The 21,825-nt window shown below is 44.1% G+C and overlaps 1 protein-coding gene across 3 annotated transcripts in view; it reads left to right on the forward strand.

Moving 5' to 3' along the window:
* The window catches only part of nfat5b (nuclear factor of activated T cells 5b), a 305,599-nt gene that overhangs the window by 234,471 nt on the left and 49,303 nt on the right, over positions 1–21,825 (forward strand). For all 3 annotated transcript variants that reach the window (XM_038806399.1, XM_038806397.1, XM_038806398.1), the window contains 2 exons: positions 17,996–18,147; positions 18,739–21,226. In XM_038806399.1, coding sequence (XP_038662327.1) covers positions 17,996–18,147; positions 18,739–21,226 — 2,640 coding nt within the window. The remainder of the gene's footprint in view (positions 1–17,995; positions 18,148–18,738; positions 21,227–21,825) is intronic.

Consider the following 21,825-nt stretch of genomic DNA (forward strand, 5'->3'; position numbering starts at 1 on the left):
AAACCAGTTTATTGTTCTTATTATTTGGTTTACTGTTGTGGTTTGTACTTTTTGTACTTCTGTATTTAAAATAAAATTATAAACTTTAATAAAAATATATATATTTTAAAGTTTGGAACTCAAATATAAAGAGATATCCTTTTTGCGATGTTAAAAGGTATAAATGTTAGATATAGAACAGTGATGAATAAATTGAGGACCCCTGTGATCCCTCTGTCTTGATGGTAAATCTGCAGGTTTTCCATCTTGCACAGTTCAACTTCATCAGGTAGGCACAGCATTATACTGTTGAAGATTTGAAAACAATGTCTGCTGTCATCCACCTCTTCTCTTACCAGAATCCAGAAGCATCCTCTGAGATTAAGAAGGAAAGTCATTGGAGGGGAAAAAATGTTTAATTAATAAGATGCAAACCATGCAATAGTGGGCTAGGGGTAAAGATTTACCCAAGAATATTAGTATGTTAGGAGCAGTATAGATGTAAGTTTGTATCCTTCTAACTACCATTTGATGAAAGGAATTGAGTTGCAGATGAAAGTTAAACTTTATGTACTGCTTTGCGTGTGTGATATGCACTCATCAGTTTTATGTTTAAAGCTTAATATTTTTGTTTTTATCACCTCTTCTTCATCCTGTTGCTCACCTCTGTGACCTGCATATAAAGCAGTCTTAACATTCATGTATCTCAGAAGATTACTAATTTCATTTCTTAACACAAGAACAATTCTCTTAAATGCTGTTTAATATACCTCTATTGCATATATGATCATTTCAGGGAAACCCCCTGCACTGATCATAGCAAACTGTCTACTGGACAATGGGAAAGCCCATAGAGCATGATGCAGATGCTTTATCTCTTGTCGCACACATTAAATGCCAAAACGTTTGCTTTGATATTAACCATTTTGTCAGTTCATAGGTGTGTAATTAAAATCCTCCAGCATGGTTAGTTTTTCGAAATTTTAAGTTAATAGTTCTTATCAGCTAAGTGCACTGTACAAATCATTATTTAAATGAGCATTATAGAATTCTAGAGTTTTATGGAACAAAAAGAGGCCTTTTGCCGACTTCCACAGGCGGCCATGGAGTGAGTGGTCACTCATTTGGTGGCTCCTGCTCGAGGTGAATTTTTTTGATCCTTCCCCACCCAAATTGTGTGTTTTTTGAGGGCAAAAGGTGCTCGAGTGTCCAGGAAATGTAATACTCCTCTGGTGGGGCTAGTGTATGGCTCATTGGATGAGGAGTGCCACGAGGAAGAGAGAGTTGGAGCAGGACCTCTTTTGTGGTGCAACACATGTGAAGATGACGAAGGGCAAAGGGGCTGTGCTGCCCTCCCAGTGGTCAACGGAGCAGCTGGTGGAGTTCCTAAACAGCACATTTGAGCAACAGGGGAAGGAGGCCTTCGAGGATTTGGCCAAGGTGGTAGAGTTGTTTAGGGCAGCAATCGGGCGGATGGAGCAGAGGCATAAGACTCGGGACCTGGCGATCCAGAAGGTGGAGGAATCCGTGGGAGAGCATGGGGATTTGCTGACCTTGCTGGAGGCGGAGATGGGAATGGTGATGAGCAACCAGAAGAGGCTGAAAGAACCTTGCGAACTGCTCCAGGAGGAAGAAACTGAGGATCGTGGGGATGCTCAAAGATATAGAAGGTGTGGATACTGCTAAGTTTGTGGCGAGCATGTTGGAGAAGCTGATGGAGGAGAGGGCCTTTCGCTTGCCCCGCTGGGTGGATTGGGTGCACAGGGCGTTGAGAAGGAGGCTGCAGGTGGGGGAGCTGCCAAGGGCGATGGTGGTGGGACTGCATCGGTTCTTGGATAACAAGGTGGGCGAGGCAGACCAAGAAGTGCACATGCAAGGGAATGAGCTGCGGATTGACGAGACCTGTGTGTGGAGATGGCCAAGTGGAAGGCCGGGTGTAATCGGTAAAGGCCACCCTCTACAAGAAGGGGGTGAAGCCCGCTTGTATAACATAACATAAGAACTAGGAGCAGGAGTAGGCCATCTGGCCCCTTGAGCATGCTCCGCCATTCAATTAGATCATGGCTGATCTTTTGTGGACTTGGCTCCACTTTCCGGCCCGAACACCATAACCCTTAATCCCTTTATTCTTCAAAAAACTATCTATCTTTACCGTAAAAACATGTAATGAAGGAGCCTCAACTGCTTCACTGGGCAAGGAATTCCATAGATTCACAACCCTTTGGGTGAAGAAGTTCCTTTTAAACTCAGTCCTAAATCTACTTCCCCTTATTTTGAGGCTATGTCCCCTAGTTCTGCTTTCACCCGCCAGTGGAAACAACCTGCCCGCATCTATCCTATCTATTCCCTTCATAATTTTAAATGTTTCTATAAGATCCCCCCTCATCCTTCTAAATTCCAACGAGTACAGTCCCAGTCTACTCAACCTCTCCTCATAATCCAACCCCTTCAGCTCTGGGATTAACCTAGTGAATCTCCTCTGCACACCCTCCAGTGCCAGTACGTCCTTTCTCCAGTAAGGAGACCAAAACTGAACACAATACTCCAGGTGTGGCCTCGCTAACACCTTATACAATTGCAACATAACCTCCCTAGTCTTAAACTCCATCCCTCTAGCAATGAAGGACAAAATTCCATTTGCCTTCTTAATCACCTGTTGCACCTGTAAACCAACCTTCTGTGACTCATGCACTAGCACACCCAAGTCTCTCTGCACAGCGGCATGCTTTAATATTTTATCATTTAAATAATAATCCCGTTTGCTGTTATTCCTACCAAAATGGATAACCTCACATTTGTCAACATTGTATTCCATCTGCCAGACCCTAGCCCATTCACTTAACCTATCTAAATCCCTCTGCAGACTTCCAGTATCCTCTGCACTTTTCGCTTTACCACTCATCTTAGTGTCATCTGCAAACTTGGACACATTGCCCTTGGTCCCCAACTCCAAATCATCTATGTAAGTTGTGAACAATTGTGGGCCCAACACGGATCCCTGAGGGACACCACTAGCTACTGATTGCCAACCAGAGAAACACCCATTAATCCCCACTCTTTGCTTTCTATTAATTAACCAATCCTCTATCCATGCTACTACTTTACGCTTAATGCCATGCATCTTTATCTTATGCAGCAACCTTTTGTGTGGCACCTTGTCAAAGGCTTTCTGGAAATCCAGATATACCACATCCATTGGCTCCCCGTTATCTACTGCACTGGTAATGTCCTCAAAGAATTCCACTAAATTAGTTGGGCATGACCTGCCTTTTATGAACCCATGCTGCGTCTGCCCAATGGGACAATTTCTATCCAGATGCCTCGCTATTTCTTCCTTGATGATATATTCCAGCATCTTCCCTACTACCGAAGTTAAGCTCACTGGCCTATAATTTCCTGCTTTCTGCCTACCTCCTTTTTTAAACAGTGGTGTCACGTTTGCTAATTTCCAATCCACCGGGACCACCCCAGAGTCTAGTGAATTTCGGTAAATTACCACTAGTGCATCTGCAATTTCCCTAGCCATCTCTTTTAGCACTCTGGGATGCATTCCATCAGGGCCAGGAGACTTGTCTACCTTTAGCCCTATTAGCTTGCCCATCACGACCCAAAAAACCTGTTCAGTTCCTCAGCCATTTCCTCATTTCCCATTATTAAAACTCCCTTCTCATCCTCTAAAGGACCAATATTTACCTTAGCCACTCTTTTTTGTTTATATATTTGTAAAAACTTTTACTGTCTGTTTTTATATTCTGAGCAAGTTTACTCTCATACTCTATCTTACTCTTCTTTATAGCTTTTTTAGTAGCTTTCTGTTGCCCCCTAAAGATTTCCCAGTCCTCTAATCTCCCAGCAATCTTTGCCACTTTATATGCTTTTTCCTTCAATTTGATACTCTCCCTTATTTCCTTTGATATCCACGGTCGATTTTCCCTCTTTCTACCGTCCTTCCTTTTGTTGGTATAAACCTTTACTGAGCACTGTGAAAAATCGCTTGGAAGGTTCTCCACTGTTCCTCAACTGTTCCACCATAAAGTCTTTGCTCCCAGTCTACCTTAGCTAGTTCTTCTCTCATCCCCTTGTAATCTCCTTTGTTTAAACACAAAACACTAGTATTTGATTTTACTTTCTCACCCTCCATCTGTATTTTAAATTCCACCATATTGTGATCGCTCCTTCCGAGAGGATCCTAACTATGAGATCATGAATCAATCCTGTCTCATTACACAGGACAAGATCTAGGACCGCTTGTTCCCTCGTAGGTTCCATTACATACTGTTCTAGGAAACTATCGCGGATACATTCTATAAACTCCTCTTCAAGGTTGCCTTGACCGACCTGGTTAAAGCAATCGACATATAGATTAAAATCCCCCATGATAACTGCTGTACCATTTCTACATGCATCAGTTATTTCTTTGTTTATTGCCTGCCCTACCATAACGTTACTATTTGGTGGCCTATAGACTACTCCTATCAGTGACTTTTTTGCCTTACTATTCCTGATTTCCACCCAAATGGATTCAACCTTATCCTCCATAGCACCAATGTCATCCCTTACTATTGCCCGGATGTCATCCTTAAATAACAGAGCAACACCATCTCCCTTACCATCCACTCTGTCCTTCCGAATAGTTTGATACCCTTGGATATTTAACTCCCAGTCGTGACCATCCTTTAACCATGTTTCAGTAATGGCCACTAAATCATAGTCATTTACGATGATTTGTGCCATCAACTCATTTACTTTATTCCGAATACTACGAGCATTCAGGTAAAGTACACTTATGTTGTTTTTTTACCTCTGTTTTGAATCTTAAAATATCCAGTTTTATTCCTTTTGTTATTACTGGGCCTATTCACTGAGCTCCCCTCAGTCACTGTACCTTGTACTGTCGCCCTTTTAGATTTTTGACTATGTCTTCTCTGCCTTGCACTTTTCCCCTTACTTCCTTTTGCTTCTGTCCCTGTTTTACTACCTTCTAACTTCCTGCATCGGTTCCCATCCCCCTGCCACATTAGTTTAAACCCTCCCCAACAGCTCTAGAAAACACCCCCCCTAGGACATCGGTTCCAGTCCTGCCCAGGTGCAGACCGTCCGGTTTGTACTGGTCCCACCTCCCCCAGAACCGGTCCCAATGCCCGAGGAATTTGAATCCTTCCCTCTTGCACCATCTCTCGAGCCACGCATTCATCCTATCTATCCTGACATTCCTACTCTGACTAGCTCGTGGCACTGGTAGCAATCCTGAGATTACTACCTTTGAGGTCCTACTTTTTAGTTTAACTCCTAACTCCCTGAATTCCGCTTGTAGGACCTCATCCCGTTTTTTACCTATATCGTTGGTGCCTTTGAGCATCACGACAGCTGGCTGTTCACCCTCTCCTCTTCTTTCCTCCCCCCCCCCCCCCCCCCCCCCCCCCCCCCCCCCCCCCCCCCCCCCCCCCAAGAATGTCCTGCAGCCGCTCCGAGACATCCTTGCACCAGGGAGGCAACATACCATCCTGGAGTCTCGGCGAGCGTTCGGATGAACTGACGAGTTTGGGATACTTCGGGCTTCACCGGATGGTGAGGCAAGGGTATCCGTTCTCCCTGTTCACCCCGTTGCTTTTCGCCTTGGCGATTGAGCCATTTGCAATGGCATTTGGGGCATCGAGGGGTTGGAAAGGAATTGAGTGGAGGTTGCTGAGTTTCGCTTTACGTGGACGATCTGTTGCTTTACGTTTCAGACCAGGTGGGCACCTTTGAAAGGGTCATGATGCCCTTGATGGAATTTGGCCGGTTTTTGGGGTACAAATTGAACATGGGGAAGAGCGAGGTATTCCTGATTAATGCTAGAGTGCAGACGAGGAGGTTTTGGCGAGTTGCCTTTCAGTGGTGGGGGAGAACTTTTGGTATGTAGGAATCCAGGTAGCGTGGAGTTGGGCCCAGCTACACAAATTGAACTTGGCACAGCTGGTGGAGGGAATGAAAGCGGATTTCAAGAGGTGGGATGTGTTGCCGATGTAACGTGCGCAGGCGGTTAAAATGGCGTTGCTGTCCAGGTTCTTGTTTGAGTCCCAGAGCCTCCCCATCTTTGTCCCCAAGTCCGTTTTTAGGAAGGAAAATAGGAAAACCTTGGAGCTTGTTTGTGCGGAGAAGATCCGCGGGTGAAGAGAGTGTTCTTGGAGGGGGGTGGCTTTGCCAAGTTTGATGAATGATGAATTATTACTGGGTGGCAAACATCGCAGTGGTGAGGAAATGGGCTGTGGAGGAGGTGTCAGTGTGGGGCGGATAGAGGCAACGTCGTGTTGAGAGGACGAGTTTGAGGGCACTGCTATTGGTGTCCCTCCTGTTCTCACTGGTCAGGTACTCCGTAAGTCCAGTGGTGGTTTTGGCGTTATGGGTATGGAACCAGTGTAAGCAGCATTTTGGGTTGGAGGACATGATGTTGTGGGCGCGATATGTGACAATCGTAGTTTTTGTCGGATGGGAGATTCCGGGTGTGACAGCAGGTGGGGATAAAATACTTTAGGGACATGTTTTTCGGGGGAAAGTATACAGGTTTGGAGAAGTTGGAGGAAACATCAGCTGCCCAAAGGAAATGGTTTCAGATACCTGCAGGTGAGGTATTTTGAGAGGAGAGAGGTGCCATTCTTCCCTTAGCCGCCGCCTCCAGTGTTGAGGGAAAGTTATCGGAGGATTATATTGGGGAGGGTGGGTGTCGGATATCTACAGTGAGTTGATGGAGAGGGAGTACGCTCCAGTAGAGGAGATTAAGTGCTATTGGGAGGAGCAGTAGGGTCGTGAGGTGCGGGCTGGGATGTGGAAGTAGACCCTGTGGAGGTTGAACGCACCCTCGTCGTGTGCGAGGTTAAGCCTCATCCAGTTTAAACTGGTGCATAGGCCCCACATGATGGTTTCGAGATTGAGCCAGTTCTTTGCAGGGTTGGAGGATAGCTGTGGGTGGTGTGCGGGGAGGCCTGCGGATCACGTCCACATGTTTTGGGCTTGTCCACAGCTGAGGGTGTTCTGGCAGGGGTACTCAAACGTTATGTATGAGATTCTGGGGGTGGCCCCAAGTCTGAAGGTGGCGATATTCGGTGTGTTGGTCGATCCGGGAGTCCAGGTTGTGAGCAAGTCCGATATATTGGCCATTGGCTCCCTTATAGCCCGGAGACGGATCTTGTGTTGGTGGACTTAAAGCCACTGAAGGTGAGGGTATGGGTGAGTGACCTGGCAGAATTCCTGCGGGTGGAGAAAGTCAAGTTCAGTTTCAGGAGGTCGGAGGAGGGATTCACAGGGAGGTGGAAACCGTTCATTGATTTCTTCAAGGTAAATTTAAGGTTGGGTATACATGTTGGTACTGGAGGAGCTTGGGGGTTTGCGGTTTCTGTGCATGTTAATGTTTTGGTCTTCTGATATTTTTATGTACATATGTAAAAAGCCTTGAATAAAAGTATTTTTAAGAGGTGCAAGGTTCGGCACAACATCGAGGGCCGAAGGGCCTGTTCTGTGCTGTACTGTTCTATGTTCCAAGTACGAAAAGGGGACTTTCGGCCAATCGAATATGTGCCGGCCATCAATCACCAACCTATTCATTTTTTAAAAATATTTTTATTCTCCTTTTTCACTTTCTCCCAAATTTACACCCACCAGCAATAAACAATGAGCCGCAACGCATACAATGTCAATCCCCATAACAACAACAATCCCATCCCACCAAACCCCCAAACAGCAGCCGCATGTTAACATAAACAAATAACAAAAAGGAATCCGGAATCACACACAGTTACCATTAACACATACAGTCCCCCCCCCCCTCCCCTCAATGTTATCCAATTCTTGAAAGTGCATAATGAATAACGCCCATGAATTGTAGAACCCCTCCATCCTTCCCCTCAGTTCAAATTTGACCTTCTCAAGAGTCAAGAATTCCAACAGGTTCCCCCGCCACACCAGGACACAGGGTGGAGAGGTTGCTTTCCATCCCAACAGAATCTGCCTTCGGGCGATCAACGAGGCGAAGGCTACAACATCTGCCTCAGCACCCGTTTCCAACCCCGGCTGGTCCGACACTTCGAATATGGCCGCCCGAGGGCCGGGTCCAGTTTCACCTGCACAACTTTAGCGATTACCCTGTGTTGTTCCTCGAGTCTGAATAAAGCTCGTAGTCTCAAATGTGGAGAAGATGCTTTATTGTGAATTCGTTCTCTCTTCAGAGCTTTACCTACGGCTACCTCAAATGCTACTAGCTGGTGTGTCTGTCCTGCTACCAGTTCTGCCTTCCATGAAGTGTGTCCTCACTTTCTGTCCCGGTCTATTTATATGGCTCTCCCGTGCTCCCTCTAGTGTTTGCTCAATTGTATTGTATCTAGTTAATCTACGATCACCAAATCCCCCTTTTTCTCTTTACATATTTTCTGTACATCGTTAAAGAAAATTATACAAAACAGTTACTTATGATATGCGTATCTATACAAGTGATGGTGCTATTGCATATTTTTACAAAGCCAATGTATTTATGAGTCCAATCTTAATAAAACATTTATGAGTCCAAACTTGATGAATTTGTTCAGTTTTTTTTTCTTTTTGTTGTTGATGACGTGGTGATATTGATATTGCAACTCCGTTGTGAATGTTGTTGGTGTTTCTTGTTATTTTAAGTACCCAATGCGTCATCCCGAGGTGTTTGCATGGTCACATCACTGATGTTGACTGGCATGGACTTTTTTTTTGTGCTTGTGGTATTGATTTATTATCTCATCCGCCTTGGATGCTGGTGTGCTTGCTTCTTCTGGAGCAGATGTGAGTTTGTGCGATTCGTTGTCATCCCATGACATGTTTGTAGTCTTGTCATCGTTTTGCAGTGTGCTGTGGCATTGTCCTTCATGTGCCGAGTAGTACCATTGTGTACAAGTCGTTGTTTCATTGCTGTTGTTTCTGTCATTCCTGTCTTTGTTGTTTTCGTTGCCGTACTTGTTGCTGTTTTTGTCGTTTCTGTCTTTGGTGTTGTCGCCGTCGTTGTTCCTGACTTTGTTGTTTTCGTTGCCGTTCTTGTTGCTGTTCTTGTCGTTTCTGTCTTTGGTGTTGTCGCTATCTTTGTTCCTGACTTTGTTGTTTTCGTTGCCGTTCTTGTTGTTTCTGTCTCTGTCGTTGTCGCTATCTTTGTGCCTGACTTTGTTGTTTGTCTTGTCGCGCTTCATGTTGCTTTTGTTCTTGCTGTTGTTGTTCTCGTTTCTGCTGTGCTTCTTTTGACTTTTGTTTTTCTTGTTATACTCTGAGTGTCCCGTGTGGATAATTTGAGTCATTGAACATTTCGTCTCGAGAATGGTGAGAATGATCTGATGTTGCATCGGTGCTGGTGACATCAATCATTTGTGGAGGATTTGATTCCTCATCTTTGCTTTCTTGGTGCTCCTCTTCTGGAGTCAAATTCTTCTCGATTTCATTTGACGCGGTGTCTCTGGATTCTTGGTGCTCCGCTTCTGGAGTTAAAATCTTCATGATTTCTGTTGATGTTGTCTCACTGGACTCCAGGTGCTCCTCTTCTGGAGTCAAAATCTGCATGGTTTCTGTTGGCGTGGTCTCTCTGGACTCCAGGTGCTCTTCTTCTGGAGTCAAAATCTGCATGTTTTCTTTCGGCGTTGTCTCTCTGGACTGTTGGGTGGCCCGACTCTGTGCTTCTGTACAGACAAGCTGAGAACTGTCAGTCTCGCTGTGATCCTGTACGTCGAGTGTGATCACCTTGTCACTGTTTTCGCATGCAGTGGGTAGAGGTACATTGTCTTCTTCCTGTTCATGTGAGCTTGGTAGACTTTCATAGTCTACTTGTGGTTGCTCAGATACAGCGGGTTTACCTTCATGGTCTTGTTCATGCATGGTGTTCGCCAGGGAGTGTTTGCTTGCATCCCTGTTGGAGTCTTTCATCACTCGCACTGTGGAGCCTGTCATCGCTCGCTCTGTGGAGTCTTTCTGTGCTCCCTGTGTGGCGTCGTCTTCGTCTTGGGTATTGCTGTCATCCAATGTATCGACGAGCTGCCATGGCATCATGGTGTTGGATTCATCTACCACGAGTAGATTCGTGTTGAGCTTTGCAACGGTGTCGCTGATGCTGTGATCAGCATATCCAAATAACTCAGCCATCTCTGAGTAGTATTCTTTGAAACCCAAATCATCTTGGTTGGCTTCTTCTACCACGAGTTGGTTCGTGTTGAACTTTGCGACCGTGTCGCTGATGCTGTGATTAGCATATCCGACTGACTCAGCTATGTCTGAGTAGTATTCTTCAAAAACCAAATCATCTTGGTTGGATTCTTCTACCACGAGTTGATTCGTGTTGAACTTTGCGACCGTGTCGCTGATGCTGTGATAAGCATATCCGACTGACTCAGCCATGTCTGAGTAGTATTCTTTGAAAACCAAATCATCTTGGTTGGATTCATCTACCACGAGTTGGTTCGTGTTGTACTTTGCGACCATGTCGCTGATGCTGTGATAAGCATATCCGACTGACTCAGCCATGTCTGAGTAGTATTCTTTGAAAACCAAATCATCTTGGTTGGATTCATCTACCACGAGTTGGTTCGTGTTGTACTTTGCGACCATGTCGCTGATGCTGTGATAAGCATATCCGACTGACTCAGCCATGTCTGAGAGGTAATCTTCGAAAAACAAATCATCTTTTGTTGTATCGGAATTCTTTTTGTTCTCTTCACTTTGGGTGGTGCAGACTGCTTTTAGCAGGGTGTTGTGCGAGTTATTTTTAACTGCTGGTTTAAGTTCAGGCGTTTCTCTGTGTTCTGAGGCAAGAAAATTTGCTTTTACCACTTTAAGTGTCTTGTTTTCAATTTTCGGGCATTTCCCTTTTAAGTAGGCATGGTCGGGATGCTCAGACGTCATGACGTCACGCGTAGGAATGAATTGCGCACGCGCAAATCGGCCTTCCTCCTTCACTGTGCAGTTTTGTGTCCATTGCGCATGCGCGGCTTGCGCATGCGCATAACGATCCGCGACCAAAACTTTTTTAGACTGCGCGTGCGCATGCGCATAACGATCGGCAACACGACCTTTTTTTAACTGCGCATGCGCGGCTTCCGGTTCCGGCGCATGCGCAGATGCAATTTGTAGTTCTTTGCTTGCCCGAGACTGCAAAATGTGCTCCGACGCCATTTTTTCACGGATTTCAGCGTTTTTTCTTTCTAAAAGTTGTAAGTTACCTTTTCTTTCCGATCTGGACTGGATTTCAGCGTTTTGGCTTTGTGAAAAATTCATGTTATTTCTTCTTTTTGATCTGTACTTTTCATTCGCGATTTCTTGTTCTTTTCGTGATTTTTAAAGTTTTGCATCACTCAGCCTCTCTGCAGTTTGGCCTCTGAGCATGCCTTGCTGTTCAAATTCCTTACAGTACTCTTCAAATTTGTTTAGTATCGTTTGTAAGCTGTTTCTGTCTTCACCTTTTGAGTATTTAAATCCATTATAAACTTTCCTAGCTTCATGTCCTTCGATGAGTATTGCTATTTTAATTTTGTCTGAGGCTGCTGCTGCATCATATACTATGATACCGAAATCGAACCATTGTTTAAACATTTTCCAGACACTTCTTACATTTCCAGTCATGTCCAGCTGAAGTTGGAATCCAAGGCACATCCTCCCATCAGCGATGTCTTCCCAAGTCGAATGTCCAGTAGGAGATTTCCATGCCATTTTGTTCTTTCTGTGTCTGCCACTGAGTTGTCCTGTAGTAAGCGTCTGAAGCCACTCCTGGGTACCATGTGTTGTTCCTCGAGTCTGAATAAAGCTCGTAGTCTCAAATGTGGAGAAGATGCTTTATTGTGAATTTGTTCTCTCTTCAGAGCTTTACCTACGGCTACCTCAAATGCTACTAGCTGGTGTGTCTGTCCTGCTACCAGTTCTGCCTTCCGTGAAGTGTGTCCTCACTTCCTGTCCCGGTCTATTTATATGGCTCTCCCGTGCTCCCTCTAGTGTTTGCTCAATTGTATTGTATCTAGTTAATCTACGATCACCACATACCCTAAACATCTCCTTCCAGTAATCCTCCATCTTTGGACAGGACCAAAACATATGAATTTGGTTCGCGGGGTCCCCCCCTCAACGTTCACACACACCTTCTACCCCCTCAAAGAGCCTGTTCATCCTCGGCCGAGTGAGGTGTGCTCTATATACCACCTTCAGCTGTATCAACCCCAACCTTGCGCACGAGGTGGAGGCGTTCAATCTCCGGAGCACCTCACACCAGAACCCCCTCCTCTATAGCCTCTCCCAACTCTTCCTCCCACCTTTGCTTTGATCCCTTCCAGTGGTGCCTTCTCCTAGTCCAAAAAAGCCCTGATAAACTGCCAACACTACCCCCTTCAGTCCCTCTTGTCGTCAGCAACTCTTCCAGCAATGTGGAGGCCGGCTCCACCGGGAAGCTCTGTATCTCCTTTCTGGCAAAATCTCGAACCTGCATGTATCTAAACATTTCCCTCTGCTCCAGCCCATACTTAATCAGCTTCCTATTCTAATCCCATTTTCCAGAACTACATCCACTACTCTGTGCCTAACAAGCGTTTTATACAGTGCCATCAGAAGGGCCTGTTCTGTGCTGTACTGTTCTCAGCTCAAGTTACTCCCTTACCTCTACCTTCTTTTTTTTAAAAAAGGCTTAAATTAAAGAGTTGAGATGGAATAGTTTCCCCAAGCATTAGCAAAATTGTAGTTAATAGGAATTGAGGAGAAAGCTCTTCACTTGTTGGAGCCATACCTAGCTCAAAGGAAAATAACTGTGTTTATCGCAGCACAGAACATTACTGCAGAGGTTCTTCAGGGCCACATCAAGGCTCAAGCATCTTCAACTGCTTCATCAATGGCTTTCCCTCCATCATAAGGTCAGAAGTGAGGATGACTGCAGTTTTCAATACCATTCACAACCCTTCAGGTACTGAACTGATCCATGTCCATATGGCAGCAAGACTTGGACAGCTTTCAGGTTTGGGCTAATAAGTGACGAGTAACATTCATACCATACAAGTGCTAGGAAGTTACCATTCCCAACCAGAAAGAATCTAACCATCGCCTCTTGACATTCAGTGACCGTTCCTCAAACCCACATCACCAACGTTTTGGGAATTACCATTTACCAAAAAATGAAATGGACTAGTCTTATAAATAGTGTCGAGAAGAGCAGATGAGAGGTTGGGAATTTGAAAGCGAGTAATCCAGTTCTCTACTTCCAAAGGCTTTACAACATCTACCAGGTACAAATCAAGAATGCGATGGAGTGTGACTCCAACAAGTACTTGAAGCTCAACCCCATCCAGTACAAGGCTGGTTGATCGCCACCCAGGATTCCAAAGTCCCAACCTCAATCACTACCTCTGTGGTAGCTGAACAGTTGGGCAGCACGGTGGCACAGTGGTTAGTACTAATGCCTCTCTGCGCCAGGGACCCGGGGTTCAATTTTGGCATTGGGTCACTGTCTATGTGGAGTTTGTACTTTCTCCCCATGACTGTGCGCTCTGATTTTTTTCCTACAGTCCAAAGATGTGCAGGTTAGGTGGATTGGCCATGTTAAATTGTCCTTGGTGTCCAAAATTGCCCTGAGTGGTGGGTGGGGATACTGTGTTTTTGGGATAGAGTGGAAGTGGGGGCTTGGATAGGGTGCTCTTTCCAGGAGCCAATCCAGACTTGATGGGCCGAATGGCCTCCTTCTGCACTGTAAATTCTATGATTCTATGATGAGCGGGTTAGCTAGATGGACATGGTAAATTGCTTCTTCGTGTCCAGGGATGGGTGGACATGGGTAAAGTTCTCTTGATGGGTCGGTGCAGACTCGATGGGCTGAATGGCCTCCTTTTGCACTGTAGGGATTCTACGATATCCAATAGATACTTAAATTCTTTTAGCTTCAAAACAAAACCTTTGACCCTAAGATCTCTAACAAAGATATGCAATCTAATCAAGGCTCCTTGGGCAGTACCATCCAAACCCTTGAACACTACCATCTAGAAGGGCGAGGGCAGCAGATACCTGGGAACACCACCACCTGGAACTTTCCCTACAGGTCACTCACCATCTTGACTTGGAAACATATCACTCCCTTCATTGTCGCTGGGTGAGAATCCTGGAACTCCCTGCTTAATAGCATGGTGGGTGTACCTACAGCACATGGACTGCAGAGGTTCAAGAAGGCAGTTCACCACCTTTTCAAGGGCAATTAGGGATGGGCAACAAATGCTCGGCTAGTCAGCAAAGCCCATATCCCGCAAAAAAAAAAAAAAAAAAATTTTTTTTTAAAAATCCTCGTTGCACTATATCTGATTCTACAGCTAAATGAGCCCAATTGCCCTTTTATGGCTCTCTTCATTCTAGTTCTGCCCTTGTACATAGAGAAGGCCATTTGTGTAAATTCCTTGGGTATTTTATGGGCCAGGGTTTAGAGAACACCAAAGAATATCATGGAGTTCACCTGACCCACAACGTTTAATAGATTTTGGTTGTGGGCAGCAAAAGGGCCCACTTTCCAGGTGTTATGCAACAGAGATGTTAAGTATTTTTAAACACAACAATGTTTATTCTATGAATCCAGTTAACACTTTATAAACACACAGTAAATATCTTATCAACTACCAACACAGACACCCCCCCCCCCCAAGATACTGTACTCTATAGGTAACCCTTAGTAACTTTCCTAACAACATCCGTAAGCCAAATACCCCTTTTTCCTACGAAACAGTAGGTTTGCATTCCTTAAACAGATATTACTTTTAAGTTATCACGTGGTCTGGAGGCATTCTTTAGCATGCCAAGAGAGAGACCAAAATACACCACCTTGGTTTGAATGCAGCTCCCCAACTGAAAACAAAACCAAAAAAAACTCAGAGCCACAAAGCAGCTTCCAGCTCAAAACAAAAGTAAAAGACAGAAACACAGCCCAGCTCCACCCACACAATGACATCTCTTCAACCATTTGATAAAACACCCTTTTCTTAAAGGGACCCTCACATGACAATCTGATAACTTTACATTTGCAAATTTAATTTCACCAAAATTGTTACCTCTAAAATACTAATATAAACCATGAAATTACATAATTGAATAATTCAACCTTTTTGTTTGTTGAAAACTAAGGTTCCATCAATCATTCCAGTTTTCATGATCTGCGACAACTCCAATCTCCTGCCTAACTTGACTAAAGCATATCATTTACTAGCGAAGATCTTGTGAGTCGGTCACTATTTTTAAAGTTGCAGGTCCTCTGGTGTCCTGACAAATAAAAATTCAATTTTAACTTGATTTAATTTCTTGATACTTTTAGTGGATTTTAACCCCAAAATTGGGTGAGGGGTTTGAAGTGTTAAAAGTCTGAATCCTGACCCCCCCCCCCCCCCCCCCCCCCCCCCCCCCGCCAAACTGCTTCCAACTTGCCCACTCATAGTTTTAATGGAAGGGGTTAGTAATAAAGGGATGGGCAAGCAATCAGCTCAGGAGGAGGGTTGGCATTTTAACTATTATATTGCGTCTATATGCTTCATATTTATTCCCTTGGGGAGGGAACATCGCTGGTATGGCCAACATTTATTGCCCTTCCCTAATTGCCCCCGGGAAGGTGGCGGTGAGCTTGCAGAGCTACAGTGTGACTCGGTGATATTGTTCCAAGTTAGGATAGTATGTGACTTGGGGAACTTTAAGATGCTGGTATTTGCATGAGGCTGTTGCCCTTGTATTTCTAGATGTCAGAGGTCATGGGTTTGGAGCTTGCTGTCAAAGGAGCCTTGGTTGGGTGTTGTCATGCATTTTGTAGATGGTACACTCTGCTACCATGTGCACCTGTAGTGGAAGACTTAATGTGATGCATGGGGTGCAAATCAAGTGGGTCACTTTGTCTTGGATGATGTCATGCTTTTTGGTGTAGAACTGTACTCATTCAGGCAAGTTCCATCACATTCCTGAGCCTTGTAGATGTTGAACAGGTTTGGGGAGCCAGGAGGTGAATTATTCACATCAGAATTCATCTGACCTGCTCTTGTAACAACAATATCTATATAGCTGTTCCAGTTAAATTTCTAGAGTGGTGACCCCCAAGCTGTTGACGTTAGAGGATACAGTGATGATAATGGCATTGAATATCAAGGGAGATGGCTAGATTCTCTCCTGTTGGAGATTGCCATTACCAGGCACTTGTATGCACAAATGCTTCTTGCCACTTATCAGTCCAAATCCGGGATGTTGTCCAGGTCTTGTTGTATGCAGGCATGGACTGTTTCAGTATCTGAGGGGTTTCCAATGGTAAATTCAATTTAGCTGGGGCTCCTTGATGCTGCATGTGATCAAATACTGCCTTGATGTCAAGGGCAGCCAGAGTTCAGCTCTGTTTGGAACAAGGCTTAATGAATCTGGAACTGAGTAGCCCTGGCATAACCCAAACTGAGCATCTGAACAGGTTAATGATAAACAAGTGGTGCTTGATAGCACTGTCAACAGCTTTCATCACTTTGTTGATGATTGAGAGCAGGCCGATAGGTAATTAGTTGAATTGGATACATGTCCTGTTTTTTATGGACAAAACTTAGCTATGCAATTTTCCACATTGTCAGGTAGATAGATGTCGTTGCTTGTAGCTATATTGAAACAGATAGGTCTGGGCTATGGCAAGCTCTGGAACACAAGTCCATAGTCTTTGCTGTATCCAGTGTCTTCAGCCATTTCTTGATATCACGTGGGATGAATCAAATTGTCTGAAGACTGGCATGAAATTTAACCCTTAGCCTCAAGAAACCTGCCTGTTAAACCCATGTGAGGGACTGCTGGATCAGCAAGGAAATAAATGCTTTTCCTTTTAACTGCTTTCTACTTGGCCGCCCTCCTTCTTCATGAATGGAATATGTCAGACCCACTCCTGACCTCGAGTCCTCTGAACTTGGGTCCATAGACCGAGATTCTGGACTCCTCGCCACCCAATTGGGAGTCAACCCTTATCAATCAGGTTCGCTTCCAATCAGGGAATTTGTCCCCAATTCCGCAGCATTTAGGGAACCACTTCTCTGTTCCCCACTCTACCCAGGAGGCCAGTGTTGAGCCACAGAGGCTGATCCAGTAAACATGAATTTGCATGTTCGTCGAATGAAGTGGTGGATTCAGTGTAGCAGCAGAGGATCAATGAGTAATGCAGGTGAAACCAAGGTTTATCATAGATAATGGAGCAGATCTGAGGAGTTGAGGAGCTCATTGGAACTGGAGAGGTTGGTCCAACCAACTACAAGAAAGTATGACTGAGAAGCTTTGAAGGATCAGTTGAGGCTGGAACCATGAGAAGCAAATGGAAAACAGCAAAACTGGCATTACACATGATCATGAAGATCAACACCGCCTCAGCCTGTCTTTTCTCTGCAATTCATCCTTTCCTGTGCCTCCTTTCTCCCTCTGTTCCACAGTGACAGAGCTATCTCAATCCTACTATCTGGAACGCACTCAAAACCTTACTATTTATTAGGTCTCAGCCCACTTAAAAATGTGTCTTTTTGGCTACAATTGCAAATGTCTTTGCATATATTCTAAATAAAAGATTCCACCTAAATGAAAGTTGTTTCAGTTGGGAATTTCTAGCTCTTTCATCTGATACATATTGGCTTCAGGTGTGAATCAGGGGAAGAATTAAGATAAACTTGAGGTGGCTATAATACTGAATGGAGGTTGTTGAATCCTACTGAAAAATCACTAGATTTGGTTAATTGATCATCTTTACAAAAGCATTAAATGTACTAGATTGAAATTGGGTTCACCTCGATAATGTTAGCCAAGATGATGGTTGCATTACCACCATTATACCCAATAGTAAGATGGTTTCTAAGGCATATGTTAAAGTTCTACAGAGTATGAATAGAAAAATTCCTGATGATTTGGCATCAATACAATCACTGTGGTACATGTTGTTAACGCATTAGAGCACCAAACTTAGTGTTCTTTTAGTGCATGCATTATTTAATTTTGCTGAGGAAGGGATTATCAAAGTTGATGTATAACTTTTTTTTCACAGCTTCAGGAATGAAAGTCACTGGCTGTAACCTGGATGAAACAAATCTTCCCAGTGCCTTGTTATCACCCCTTCTGCCATCTGTTGTGGTAAAGAAAGAGGCAACAACTCCAATGGATGTACTATCGAATCAGGCATCATCTACAATTTTTGAAGTATGATTTATTTCTCTCACACGCACACCCCACCTCCCAAAAGGCCCAACAGGCAGAAATGCAGGTTTTTAATGATGGATAAAGCTACAAAATCCTTCTGTTACCCTGTTCTATATGATGCCTCACTTTGGAAGAAGACCTCAGTTCCCTCTTCCTCCATCATCAGTAGCAGCTTGAAGAGTTGGCACTCTCTTCACGTTTAATTTTGCGTTCTCATGTTTATTCTTCACACACTTGATAAATTTGCAGTAACACTGTTGTGATCTTAAAGCTTTTGATTTGTGTGTAGCTATTGGAAATGTCTAACTTTTGTACCAAGGTATGTCACTGTGATTAATATGCTCAACGAGTCTTTTACTTTTAAAATTTGTTAATGTTGACATTTGGTTTTGCATGTACTGTATACATTTGCCCTCTGACATAACACTGCAAATGGTGTAACAAATTATAAAACCAGTTCAAACCAGACACACTGCAAGGGTGTAATATGTGAGATCTTTCAATTATTTTTTAAATTAGTAGTCATGTAAAAAGTTTAAGGATGTTTATATTGATATTGCTTGAGTTAGTTTTACATTTTCTTTTGTTCAGACTCAAGACATGGGAGCAGGACAGCAACCTTTGGAAGTCTCTTCAAATGTCAAAGCAGGTGTTCCATTCTCTGCATCTGTCTCTCATCAAGGGGGAGATGGTGAACAGCGCCAGCAAATTCAACCAAATATGTTTCCAAATACAGAAACTCTGACTACTGTACAGAAACAAGATATTTCTCAGCCATGTGCTTTTCAAGCATCCAAATGCTCCAGCCAGCTCCAGAATAATGAAGGTTTGCTTCAACAAACAACCCAGTTTCACAATGCTCACATATTGCTAGATTCAAGGGATGTACAACCAAGAGAAATTTTGCAGTCTGGCGTAGCCAAGATATCCTTATCTCAAATGCCTGAGTCTGCACTTCAGCAGCAGAAACAACAGCAGACACAGGCACTGCAGGAGCATTCACCCAACGTATTTCAATCAAGCGGCAATGTGTCACAATTGCAGAATGCTTTGCACACCATGCAGCCAGGCAACTTTCAAACAAATGCCGACAATGGCAGAAGTGACAATGTTAGTCTTGTTCACCAGGCTTTGGATGCTACTCAGCAGCAGTTGACCTCTGTCTTGTATACTGGATCTGGCCCATCTGAGACAATGCAACAACCTGTGGAGCATGTGCAAGACCAGATGAATGCAGATCTGTTCCACCAAGTAAATGCTATGCAGAGCAACCTCACTCAAAGTCTGTTCTCAAGTTCAGAAAATACATTGCTCCCTACATCTGACAGTGTTCTGTCTGGACCTGAGAATTCCTTGTCAAATCAACAAGTATTAGAGTCCTCAACAGGCATGTTGATAGAAATGCAACAGAACATTTGTCCTGGCTCAGGACAACTGCAGTCTGACATCTACCAGTCCTCTAAAGTAATGAGTGGCCAAGGTTCTTTAAATGGAAACCTCCAGCAAGCTGATATTTTTCAGCAGACCGCTCATGTTATGTCGAGTTTGCAGTCCAGTGATGAAAACCAACATCAAGTATCCCACAGTGCACTGTTTTCACCCACTGCAACTGTTGCAGGAAATGAAAACAAAGGGAATCCTCAGCAGCAAACTTCATCCTCAAATGTCTTTCATTGTCCTAACTCTATGGTTACTGTGGAGGAGGGCTCTATACAGGCAAGCCAAAGACAAACCAATATGTTTGAGTCTATAGTGCAGATGCAACAGAGTGCAGACAGTCCACCTCAAGTAACTATGTTTTCTAATACAGATGGAATGATGCACGTCAAAACTGGTGGCTCTTCACAGCAACCTGGAATTTTTCAGCAGAGTGGGGAAATGATGTCGATGCAACCTGGAAACTTTTTGCAGCAATCTCATCCATCATCTGAATTGTTTTATCCACAAAATTCCCTAAATCAAGTTCAAAGTTCACAAGACTCTCAGTCTGGACTTTTTCGTTGCTCGAGCACTGTCCTACAACATCAGAACACTGCTGCTTCCCAGGATCAAGTACAATCAGCATTGTTTCATCCGCAAAGCTCACTGGCTGTTCTTCAAGGCTCCTCAATTGGCCAAGACCAGCAACAAAGCACTCTCTTTCTTTCTTCAAACTCCTTGCCTTCACTTCAAGATAACAACATGTCACAAGAAAAGCAACAGATGAGCTTTTATTCACCACAGAGCTCGATTCGAACACTCCAGAGTTCAGGAAATCCTGAGCAGCAATCTGTGAATGTCTTTCAAGCCCAGGCACAAATGTCTCAGATACAGAGTACTATGATTCCTCAAGAGCAGCAACATCAACAACAGCAGAGCCTTTTTCAACATCAGGTCACTTTGTCCTCTTCCCAGGCTAACAGTTCTCCCCAAAATCAGCAAGCCTCAATCTTTCAGACCCAACACACAATGGCTGCACTTCATAACAGCACTTCACCTCAAGACCAATCTCCAAATGTTATTTTTAACTCTCAAAATACCATTTCTCCAATACATAGCAACATAACTTCCCGGGAACAACAGAGTGTGCTTTTTAATTCTCAGAATACCATGACTCAGATGAATACAAATTTGGCTTCCCAGGAGCAGCAGAACCAAACACTTTTTCATACTCGGCCTAATATGCTGTCAGTTAATCAAGAACAGCAATCATCCATGCAATTCCAAAGTCAGGCTGCAGTTTCTTCACTTCAAAATAGTGGGGCACCTCAGGGAGACAAACAACAGTCATCAGTTTATCATGGTCAACCCCAAATGCAATTGGTTCAAAGTTCAGGAGATTCCCAAGATCAACAGGTCACTCTGTTCATTTCCCAGACTTCAATGTCTGCATTGCAGAATGATATGAATCAACACGAGATACAACAGTCCACTATATTTAATCCCCAAAATAATGTGCCTGTGCTTCAGACCAACACATCTGTATCAGGTCAACAACAGAGTACACTTTTTCACCCTCCAGGAACTATGAATCAGCTTCAAAGTACACCTCCATCAGCTCCACAACCAACTGGCTTGTATTTGTTTGGTATTCAAAATGGTAAGTGAAATTTAACAACTTTATTGATTGAGTGACGACTAGGGGCAGCAGGGTAGCATGGTGGTTAGCATAAATGCTTCACAGCTCCAGGGTCCCAGGTTCGATTCCCGGCTGGGTCACTGTTTGTGTGGAGTCTGCACGTCCTCCCCCTGTGTGCGTGGGTTTCCTCCGGGTGCTCCGGTTTCCTCCCACAGTCCAAAGATGTGCGGGTTAGGTGGATTGGCCATGCTAAATTGCCCGAAGTGTCCTAATAAAAGTAAGGTTAAGGGGGTGTTGTTGGGTTACGGGTATAGGGTGGATACGTAGGTTTGAGTAGGGTGATCATGGCTCGGCACAACATTGAGGGCCGAAGGGCCTGTTCTGTGCTGTACTGTTCTATGTCTATGTTATTTCTCTGCCTACTTTCAATGTTTTAAAATGTGTATTTTTTTCCCCAAATCAGTGTTTTTTAAAAATCACACCCACTCTTTGCTAACTCTCACCTCTGAATCACAAGTTTCCTGGTTCAAGTCTCACTCCAGGCTTTGAGTGCAAAAATCACAATTGACAAACCGTGCAGTCCTGAGGGAGTGCTGCCTGTTCATCCAAGTAGTGAGACG

The sequence above is a fragment of the Scyliorhinus canicula genome, chromosome 9 (assembly GCF_902713615.1).
Source record: "Scyliorhinus canicula chromosome 9, sScyCan1.1, whole genome shotgun sequence".
NCBI lineage: Eukaryota > Metazoa > Chordata > Chondrichthyes > Carcharhiniformes > Scyliorhinidae > Scyliorhinus > Scyliorhinus canicula.